At 46.9% G+C, this 11,561-nt stretch overlaps 1 protein-coding gene across 2 annotated transcripts in view; it reads left to right on the top strand.

Moving 5' to 3' along the window:
* Window positions 1–10,942: 10,942 nt before the first annotated feature.
* Tmem128 (transmembrane protein 128) overlaps window positions 10,943–11,561 on the top strand; it is a 15,150-nt gene continuing 14,531 nt past the window's right edge. For both annotated transcript variants that reach the window (XM_050141376.1, XM_050141377.1), the window contains exon 1: window positions 10,943–11,094. In XM_050141376.1, coding sequence (XP_049997333.1) covers window positions 11,001–11,094 — 94 coding nt within the window. In that variant the 5' untranslated portion in view covers window positions 10,943–11,000. The remainder of the gene's footprint in view (window positions 11,095–11,561) is intronic.

Here is an 11,561-nt window from a genome sequence, read left to right as displayed (position 1 = left end):
AACATGGTAGTGCAGGGATCCCCGAGTTCCAGGCCAGTTAGAGACCTTGTCTTGAAAGAAAGGAAGGGAGGGAGAGAGAAAAAGAGAGAGAGAGAGAGAGAGAGAGAGAGAGAGAGAGAGGTGGATGGTGACTGATTATAACACTCAAGCTTTTTCTTTGGCCTCCATATGTGTGCGTGTGTGCCCACCACGTGCACAGCCGTGCACACACACCACAGGACGGCATATGGAACTCCCTTGCCTAAAGAATGGCATGAGCCACATCACCTCAGTTTTCTTCATTAAAGAACTTCCCATCTCAGCTGGAGAGATGGCTCAGCGGTTAAGAGCACTGCCTGCACTTCCAAGGGTTCGGAGTTCAATTCCCAGCAACCACATGGTGGCTCACAGCCATCTGTAATGAGATCTGGTGCCCTCTTCTGGCCTGCAGGCATCCATGCAGGCAGAACACTATATACATAATAAATGAATCTTTTAAAAAAAGTTCTTTGTTCTTTTTTTTTAAGATTTATTTATTTATTATGTATACAACAGTCTGCCTCCATGTATGCCCGGGCGCCAGATCTCAGTACAGATGATTGTAAGCCCCCATGTGGTTGCTGGGAATTGAACTCAGGACCTCTGGAAGAGCAGCCAGTGCTCTTAACTTCTGAGCCATCTCTCCAGCCCCTGTTCTTGTTTTTTTTTTTAAGTTCTTGGTCTTAAAAAAAAATAATCATTTAAGCCTTATCCCCCTCTGAGGAGTGGATGAGGGATGGGGTGGGGGAAGGTGGGGGGATCAGGAGGAGGGGAGAGTGGAATAATTAATTTAAAAAAAGAACTTCCCATCTCGCACAGGCTTCTTAGCCTGCAGATTTCCAGCTTCTATTACTAGGGGTTGAGCCTGCCTTTTGTCATCCTAGTCACGAAACACGGGGTCTCTGAGGGAAAGTGTGCACTGGGGAAGAGACCCCTGTGCTTTCCTAGGAGAGCCAGTGTTGTTCAGCCTCCTTTTGTTACGGGAGCCTGGCAAGCTTTCATGTGTTCCTTTGATACAAGGGTTTACACAGCCTCTTCGGTTGTTTAAATTGTAATTGCTGAGCAAATACATATGTTTGTGGGAGTTTAAAGGTCAGGCATCACTCAGGAGGGCAGGCCTTTGTTGGGCCACAGAGTGGCCATTGTGAGCCTCTGAAACAGCTTCCTGCTCCTCTCTATCCTTCCCAGTAACCACAGGCTGACTTCTGTCTCAGGCCCCCAGTCACCCACATATTAGATTTCTCCTCTGCAGATCAAAGGGAGGTAAGATACAGTCTTAACAATGTTACTCTGGGGGTTTGCCAGTGAACTTGAATCTGAAGACAGACAGTCCTGTCATGGGACTGCCCCACAGAGGCTCCTTGCATGGGGTAGTGTTAGACAACTGAGCCTGAATCAGCAGTCTCTTGAAGGATTCAGAAAACTGTGAAGGTCATAAGACTTTTACAATCTCTCTCTCTCTCTCTCTCTCTGTATGTGTGTGTGTGTGGGGTGTATGTGTGTGTGTGTCGGTGTCTGTGTCTGTATGTATAAGTGCTTGTGACTCCATGGAAGGAGGCATGGTCGTATTGTACAGTGTGTATATATATACATGTGTGTGTGCACAGAGGCCAGACATCAACCTCACATGTTACTTAGGAGCCATCTGTGTTGTCTTATGAGACAGGGTCTCCCACTGGTATGTGGGGCTTACTGCACCAGTTAGGCTGAGCTAGTTGGCCAGCAAGCCCAGGTGGCCTCTCTCTTTCTTAAAGCATAGGAAAGCTATTATCTTAAAAGGCCCTGCCCTAGTGACTACTTCTGACTTATTTCCATGGCTTCAAGGTAGTGCCACTACTGGGGAGCACGTGCTTAAATATGCACTTTGTCGGGGACAATCTGGATTCAACCTGTAACAGGGAGGCTCAGAACTCAGTCGACTTATGTATGGGGGGACTTATCTCCCGGTGCCAATGTGGACCACTTGAGTTTCCTAAACTTGGTGATTTCCTTTTCAGGACACAGTTCTGTATTCCATCTTTGTGGGTTTTGGTTCATGTTAAAAGCAGGTGTCAAGTATATGACACACAGATTCTCACTGGTGTAGAAGTAATCTTGTGTACATCTTCCCAGAAAAGAAATGTTGTCACTGGTGTGTAGTAACCACAATAGGCATGAATAAGAAGGCAGTGACCCAGCTGTCACACACAGTCAGCCCTCAGTATCTGTCAGCTTTCAATATGAGGCTGTGGTAGTGGGAATGTTATTGGCCCTGATAATGTCACAGGGAGTGGCACTATCAGGTGTGGCTTTGCTGGAGTGGATATGGCCTTGCTGGAGGAAGTGTGTCACTGTGGGGGCAGGCTTTGAGGTTTCCTATGCTCAGGACACTGCCCGGTGTCTCAGTTGACTTCCTGTTGCCTGCAAGTTGTAGGACTCTCAGCTATTCCTGCAACACTACATCTGCCTACACATTGTCATTCTCCCTGCCATGATGATAATGGACTGAACCTCTGAAACTGTAAGCCAGACACCCCAATTAAATGTTTTCCTTTATAAGACTTGCCATGGTCATGGTGTCTCTGCACAGCAACAGAAACCCAAACTGAGATAGAAGTTGTTACCAGGAATGGAGTATGGCTGTAATAGGCTTGAATATGTTTTGTTTGGGGGAATTTGGACTTTGGGTTAGAAAAACAATGGGATGCTTTTAAGTACTGCTTAATGGGCTATACTAATAGGAACATGGAAGACAGTGGTGCTGAGTGTGTTTTGATTAACTTTCCAGGGCTGGGTTAAGAGGTTTCAGAGAAGAAGGATTTTAGTATGTTACCTAGAGATTCTTCTTGTGATATTTTAGTGAGGAAAATGGCTGCCTTTTGCCCTTGTCCTAAGAGTCTGCCTAAGGATAAAATTAGTAGTTTCAGATTAATTCTGTTGGCAGAGAAAAACTCAAAATAGCCTAATATAGATTCTGATTTGTGGTTACTCGTGTTAATTCTATAATGAAAAGGAGCAAGGTGAGCAAGGAAAAATATTTGGGGAGAAAAAGTGCACCAGAAAGTGAAATTGTGCTAAAATCTGTGTGTAAGGAGATAAACTGGTTAAGAAATAGAATAAAGGGAGTCGAGACCTCAGGACAAGATTCCACCCAGCTAAATTTCAAACTTGTGAAAAGTAACTAAGAAAAAGCTTACAGGGCTGGAGAGATGGCTCAACGGTTAAGAGCATTGCCTGCTCTTCCAAAGGTCCTGAGTTCAATTCCCAGCAACCACATGGTGGCTCACAACCATCTGTAATGGGGTCTGGTGCCCTCTTCTGGCCTTCAGGCATACATGCAGACAGAATATTGTATACATAATAAATAATTAAATATTTTTAAAAAAGCTTACATAGAGTTTAGTGTGGTGGAGCACATCTTTATTTCTGGCACTGGGGAGGCAGAGGCTGGTAGATTTTGGAATTTTAGGCCAGCCTATAGGAGGGAGAAGAAGCTTTTTTTCATCCCAGCAGCCCAGCTAGCTTAGCTTCGAAATCCACACAAAAACTGTATTAATTAAATCATTGCTTGGCCCATTAACTCTAGTTTCTTATTGGCCAATTCTTACATCTTAATTTAACCCATTTCTATTAATCTGTGTATTGCCACGTGGCAGTGGCTTACCAGGTAAAATTCCCAGTGTCTGTCTCTGATGGATCTATGGCATCTCCCTGACTTCACCCTTCTTTCTCCCATCTCCTTCACCTACCTAAGTTCTGTCCTATCAGGCCAAGACAGTTTCTTTATTAACCAATATAAGCAACACATAGAAAGAAGGACTTCCTACACCACTGGCCTGGTCTACAGAGCAAGTTTCAGGACACCCAAACTTAGGCAGTGAAAGCTGGTGGAAATGTAATTGAATGAGGAGCCATGTTCCATCCCCAGAACTTGGCACCTTCAGCCACATGGTTCTGGCTTTAGAGTTAAGGATAGAAGAAACAGTTGTGGAATTTGCCTCCATGCCTAAAGAAAGCTGCTGAGACCAGGCATGTGTTAGGGGTATCCCTGAATGGAGGCCTAGCAGGGAGACCATTGCATGAAGCTGTGAAATTGAAGCCTGGATTGCCTTGGAGAACCCAAGATGTTAGGGATGCCACAGCCATGGGATACCTGCCAAGCAGAGCTGCTAACAGGGAGTGGAAGCAGCCCAAGAGAAAGAAGTGTGTTACAGTCAACAAAGCTGAAAGGAGTTGGAGCTCTGAAGAGGGTTTTGACATCAGACATGAGGATGCAGACTTTGGAGCTTGCCCAGCTGGGTTTTGGTCTTGCTTTGGTCCAGTATTTCCTCACTTTGCTCCCTTCCCTGTATTTTGGAATGGTAATATATATATATATATATATATATATATATATCCAAGGCCATTATATGTTGGAAGTATCTAATTAATTGTGAATCAGCATGCATGAGGAGGTAGCTTTCTTCAATGGCTTTTCACCTTTGCCTATAAAATTAATTTTCCTCTTAAGTTACATTTTAAAATTACCAAGTAGTTGCAATCCATAATTTTTTCATGCCTGCTTAATTTTGTCTACTTTTATTTTCTTCAGACAGAGCTGCTCACTGACCCGGAAGCTCACTGATTTGGCAAAGCTGGCCAGCCAATGAGCTTCAGGCATCTATCGGCCTCCACACACCTTCCCCTCAGCTCTGGGTTGATGGGCACATGCTCCACGTCTAGCTTCATACATGGGCTTGGGATCCGAATACAGGTCTCACCTTTGTATGGCAGGGACTTTATCAATGGAGTCTCTTCCTCAGCCCCAGAGATTTTTTTTTCCTGCTAAAAGAAAAAAAAAATGAATTCATTCTGTTTGGCCCCATGTACACCAGTGAGCAAAACTGGTATCAGCAGTCTAACTGTAGAGATGGGGGTGCAAACAGTTTCACCAGCGTACAACTCATCTCCCCTAGCGTGATAGTGGCTTACAACTCAAATGGGGAAATTTCACCCCGGAAACTGTCCCTTCACAGAACCAGCACTCCCAGATGGGCCACAAATCTTGAGGAGCACCTGAGGACACAAACTTAAGGCTGCCTACCTATCAGGTGTCTCAGTCCTCAGCCCGCTCCTTGCTTCCCGATGCCTCTTTTCTTGTAGCTGTAGGAATGGCACTCTCTCTGGCCAGGCTTGTTAGCTGGGACCAACACCTGTCGTCTACCTGAAACAGACAGCCAGGGGGTTGCCCTGTTCTTCTCCACTGGCCGCCTGGCCTTGGGAGTGAATGGGACTGTCTATCATAGTTGCTTGTTAGTCAGAGAACTTTTCCCAGGGTAGTTAAGTGACTAACTGTTGGGAAGTAATAACCAGGCTCATGGCTGTGCTCAGGTGACAGGTATGATGTAGACTGTCCTCTGGGTGTTAGAGTGAGGGGCTCTCTGATCTGTGGGTGATGCTCTAAGAATCCAGCAAGGCCGAACGCTGCAGTGGCATGCATTGAAGCCCACATACATTCTGTTTTCCTGTAAATACGTGCCCATGTTAACACTCAATGCATATGTCAGGCAGAGTCAGGTATTAACAATAACTACGAGTCAAACAGAACAATCACAACGAATGTATTGAAATGAAAGTTGTATAAAGCTCTCTGTCTCTGTGTGTGTCCCTGTCTGTCTATCCTTTCCTCCACGGTGGGTAGTACATACAATGTAGATATTCCAAACAAAGGGGCAATTTATGTGTTCCGGGAAGGAGAAAGTGGGATGACGCAAAGGCACGCTACTCAGAAGGACAATTTCAAGCTTATGGACTATTTAGTGTTGGGATGGTCTGTTAATTCGGCTGGATGGCTGCCGGCGATGGTCAGCGACACCCCAGAAAGCATGGCCCTCCAACTGCCCTTCTCCGTTTGGACCCTTCAAAAGCTGTTGTCCCAGCAGTAGGAAGTGAAGCGCAGGATGGAGGTATGCAGGGTGTGAAGGTGACTGAACTGAAAGGTTGAAATCAGAAACATAGATCTGATAGTCACAGATATCCATGGTGAAAGTACGCAAGGAAGAAACGCTCCTGAGAAAGTTACACATTTATGTATAAATAACTAATACGGGAAAAATATGTAGACAAAGAAAAGCATATTAAACGCACAATTTCCCCCCAGTTGTCTATTAGGAAACAGTTATTAAACTGATCAAGTTCATTGTTGGAGGAAATGCTAAAGATCGATGGCTTCTTCTGCCCCCTGCTGGTGGGAATGTAAAGTAAACCCTTTCAATTGATAACCTGCAGAAGGCTAATATTTGACCTTTCTAGGCCGTGGTAATACTACAGCTTTTGTTGTGGAAATAGTCAGATGCGTGTGTGAAGAACTACACCCATTTCATTAATTTTCTTACGAGTGAGGGCATTATTTTTCACCATGTTTTCTCCTTAGAAGGAAAGACTTTGAAACGATCTATATTAACTCTTACTGGGCACTTTCCAGGTGACAGGCACTTCACTAAGAGCTGGGCCTGTTTCAGTTTTCCTGGAGTTCTCACAGCCTCTCTGCTCATCTACGGGGCAGCTACGGGGCACAGTGAAAGAAGAGGGGTGGATCAGTCTGGCCACAGGGCTGTAAGAACTGGAAACCACTTGTGTTAGTTAGTCTTCTCCTTGCTGAGACGGGATGGCTGATAGAAACTTAAGGGAAGATATCTGTGGCTGGTGGCTACAATCTATCCTGGCAGGGAAGGCATGGTGAAGGTCCCAGCAGGGAGACTATGTAGCAGGGTTCCTTACAGCAGATGGAAGCAGGGAACGAGACCAGACCTAAAGCAGGGCAGGGCCACAATCCTCAGAGATTCTGCCACCCAGTGATTCACACCCATTAGTCACGCCTCTCATCAGCAAGGCTGTACAACCCCCCAGCAGTCTCAGCACCCAGGGACCCAGTGTCTGGGCTAAGGAGTCTGGTGGGGAGGAACACTTCATATACAAATCACAACACCACTCAAAATAGCATTGGGTGGGAGCTGACTCAGATGGTAGGGTGCTTGCCTTCCAAATGTGAGGACCTGCGTTTGATCACCAGAACCCGTGGGCAAATGCCTGGATAGTGGTACAAGGCTGTAATCCCAGCACTGGGGGAATGGAGATGATGTGATCTCTGGGATCCACTGGCCAGCTGGCCTTGCTCACTTGGCGAGTTCCAGGCCAAAGGCAGACCCTGTCTCAAAGAAGTGGCCAGAGTTTTGAAGGATGATACAGGAGGTTTTCCTCTGGCTTCCATGTGCACCTGCACATGAATGTGTATCCACTAACACACAAACACGCATTCATAAAATTAACGTGAGCTGGGAGGTGGCACATGCCTTTAATCCCAGCATTTAGGAGGCAGAGACAGGCGAATCTCTGTTCGAGGCCAGCCTGGTCTACAGAGTGAGTTCCAGGACAGGCTCCAAAACTACAGAGAAACCCTGTCTCAAAACAACAACAACAACAACAACAACAAAAAACCAAATAAATCAACATGTGTGTGGTAGGGAATTTAAGGAAAAAAAATGTGTAAACTCCGAGCCATTGCTCGTGAGGCTCATAAGGATGGCCACATCTCCTAATCTGTCTAATCCTTCTCAAATAGTGCCACTCCCTGGTGACTAAGCATTCAAATATATAACTCTATGGGGCCGTTCTTATTCAAACTACCACAGCCGGTAATGATGGCCAGTGAGGCCGCAGGCTCCAGAGTTCACATGGAGAGAGATTTGCTTTTATTTGCATATGTGGGGGGGGGTGAGTGGTGTTCTCTTATGTACTGGTGCCTTTGGAGGTCAGAGGCATCAGAAACCTTGGAGTTAGAGCTACAGTGGTTGGCAGTGAGCTTCCTGGTGTGGGTGCTGGGAATGGAACTCGGGGCTCTGGGAAGAACAGCAAGTACCCTTAAGCACTAAGCCATCTCCACAGTCTCCTGAGGTCCACAGTGACCTCACAGGCGACCAACGTAACAGAGAAGACCTTCTCAATGGCTCAGCATCAATTCCCAGGACCGAGAGACCTGGTCTGGGTCAGGTTCCTCTGAGATAGGGAAAGATTCCTGAACACCGAGTAGGAGCACGGCAGAAAGGGGGAAAGGTGGGGGAGTTGTCTGTGATTAGGTGGTGGAGTCCCAGATACGTGCTCAATATTTCCTAGACAAAGAAGACATGACTACTTGCACTCCAGCCTCACCGAGGAGAATTGGTTAGGTGAAGAATGACAATGGAGCTTCATAACTCTTGGAAGGATGACAGGAACAGCGAGGATCTAGAGTGCAGAGACCGGGAAACCCATAAAGAAATGAGCAAGTGGACAGGGCTGGAAATAAGTGGTTAGAACACTTCCCTGGCAAATGCACAACCGAGGGTTCAACCATCAACACACACACACACAGAACACGCATAAAGGCAAGTGTCAGGTGTTGCAGGCTGGCAAGTCAGATCCAGGTGTACAGAATGGCGTCACCGTTTGGATGCATAGGGCCACAACAGGCGTGGAGTAACGCTATGAGAATGGAGTCTTCTCCACTTGAGTGTATACAGCTTCATGGATGAATAGACTGGTACATGGCACATTGAAATCCTGCGATCAAGAACCCACAGAAATGGAGCAGGATTCAACAGTCTATAAACATGTGGACTTAACTAGATGGCTAATGGGGCAAACTGGGTCACAGTCAAATTCATTTTCTCCCACAGGTAATCAGCGTTGAAAATGAAAATTCCTTTGTTGGCTGCAGCCTATATCACATATCTATAATTACGGTGTCACAGTGAGCACACTGTAGAAGTTGGGAGATGGGCCCCGGCAACAACGATGTCATTACCTATTGGACTGGTTCCAATCAGCTTTTAAGTACCATCGAGATGGTGTAAAAGCAGTGCTCTTAGAAATACCTGTGTGTGGGGGGAATCCTGGAAGGATTTCACATCTAAATACAAAGCCTCTGGAAACACCAGAGGGGAAACTTGACCTGACCCAAATATACCACCTATGGGAACTCCAGAATGACTGCAGTTCTCCGGGGAATATTCAGTTTCGGGGAGGCCCAGCAGTGACCCTTCTTCCAGGAGACAAACAGAAGTCTGTAGTTGATGGGACAAACTGACTTTTCTGTTAACAAGACTCCTAACAACCTTGTACAAGAGAAAGGAAGGGAAAGCAAAGAGGAGCTGAGTCTAGCTCCTTCAGATCCCGGAGAGAAAAGAAAACGAGGAAAGGGGACTCATTGTTGAGGAAGGCCATACGATCTGCTCTGCTGTTGCTCTCTGCCTCAAGGGGTGCAGGAACGTTAAAGTAACAACAGGAAAAAGACTCAGAGGAACTCAACTCTTTTATCGATGATGTCCTCACCACTGCCCACCACATATAGACACTATTAAAGACTGCTCACTGGCTAATTCGGATTTCCCTTCTGGGATGTGGCGCTGTAGTCGGCCCACTTCTCTGGCTTCCGCACACACTCTGGCAGAACACAGCGCCTGTCTTCCACACACCCCTCCCCCTCCCCCCACAGCATTTCTGTTAGGGCACCGCATTGACATCGTCTCCGACTCTACATTTCTACTGCTTTCCTCACGGTTTACTGCTAGTAGCTGGTCAGAAAACAATGGGTGGATGTCTGAAACACTTCTGGACATTTCTAATAGTCCTCTTCTGTCTTCTATGTCTCGGGTCACTTTTCAACCAGGGGCACCTCAAGTGCGAGGTCAATTCTTACTGTCTCCATAGCCCGGCCTCATGCGCGACAGTTCTCAGTAAATAGCAGGTGCAAGAAACGCTTGAATGGTTAAGCACAAAATTTCTCAGCTGATGACTCACCAGGGAAAGCGGAGGAGAATAAACAATAGGGTTATTGATAGAGGAAGAAGTCGTGATCCAGTAAAACGCAGATCATGGGCACTGGGTGGTAGAAGGGGCAATTGGCTGGAAAAGCAGTCTGGTTCCCACAGTCTAGACAGGGCTGTTCTTCATCAGCAGGGAGAAGAGGGCTCACAGGAGCCACAAACCAGTGGGCTTCTCTTAAACCCAGCAAGTCAGATACAGAGGTGGGTATAATGTCTATGAGGCAGAAAAGCAAACTGTCTCAGAGAGGTTCCTTTCTTGTCCACAGGTCATCCAGTTTGTCAGCGTCACCAGACTCAATGGGTCCACCTCTTGGTGGACATCAAAAGGAACAGAACACCAAGTAGTCATGGCAGCAAAACTTATTTGCACCAAATGGGAACACGGGGAATTGCTTCCAAAACTGACTCCCAAAAACCAAAGCAAACTGAAGTTTATTTATATGGGGGATGTGGACTCTGGAGACAAAAGTGTCATCACTTGTCTGGGTGGGGAGCACCCTGCAGAGTCACAGTCTGCCTGCATGCTCTTTTTATATCCAGGTTATAAAAATGGAACTTGGGACTCTGACTCTGAGTACATACTGCCCAAGGAAGCTTGTGAAACTCTCTGCTTCTGTAAAACAACCTTAAAGGTATTTGTCAGAAAAAACAAAAATCTTATCGTTGGGGTTCAGAATACTGCATGGAACCCAGTCACCATCATGCTTTCTGGTCAGCTGGGGGACAAATTCATTATTTAACCTCAGTCACTTCTCCCTGCTCTTCCTGGAACTGCCTACAAACCATCGTAGACGGGCAGGGCAAATACTACAGAGCAAGAATAGCCAGGAGACGGGGGTTTGGAAGTCCAGGCTTGGACAGGCTATTTTTCTGCGGTTAGATGCTGGAAAGTAGATGTTCTTGGGCCAGGCAGCTAGAAGCACGGTTAATTTTGGTCGTCCAGAGCTTCCATAGATCGGAATAACTCCCGGGACTCACTGCTCCTAAGACCAGGGATCATTTTAAAATTCTAGGCCAACTAAAACCGCAAAAGCGCGGATTCTTTTGGGAAAACTAAAATCGCAAAGGAATACAGTTCCAATTAGGACTCCGAGTCTGCCCTAGGAGCCGACACCGGAAGTGCTGCGTGATGTCACTTCCGTCGCACTGGCAGGCGCCGAGATGGATGCTAGGTGGGCTCGGCAGGAGCTCCGGCGGCGTTACCTGTTTCCTTCCGAAGCGGGGCTGGACTCCGAGGGCAACGCCAGACCGTCAGGTGAGGCTCCACGGGCTCTGGTCCAGGGCTCCCCAGCAGTGTCCAGGGCCCGACAGGTCTTGGAACCCTCGCGTCCTCCCCTGAGCTGCGCTTCCGCCTTCTGTGGCGAGCCGTTTTAACAGGGGTTTGGCTACATCCTTTAAAACTAAAACCAACCGTAGTTTCTTAGTCTGAAGAATTAATCCCCGAACCTATACAAAGACGTGTGCAGTGCTTCATTTCAGCTTTGCCTATAACACGGCACGGATGGAAACGCCTAGCAGAAATGTAGCTAAATGCATTTAGATTAGATGTATCTCTGCCTGGTATATCAGATAGACTCCCCGTCTCCTGAGACAGCTCTGGCAGTCCTGGAACTCACGTTGTAGACCAGGCTGGCCTCGAACTCACTGAGATCCTCCTGTCTCCGCCCCTCTCCCCTACCCCACCCCAGTGCTGGGATTAAAGGCCTGTGCCATCAGGCATAT

The sequence above is a fragment of the Alexandromys fortis genome, unplaced genomic scaffold (genome assembly GCF_014885135.2).
Source record: "Alexandromys fortis isolate MF-2015 unplaced genomic scaffold, M_Fortis_MF-2015_v1.1 scaffold_7, whole genome shotgun sequence".
NCBI lineage: Eukaryota > Metazoa > Chordata > Mammalia > Rodentia > Cricetidae > Alexandromys > Alexandromys fortis.
The sequence above is the reverse complement of the archived record's forward strand: the minus strand, read 5'-3'. Positions and strand labels throughout refer to the sequence as shown.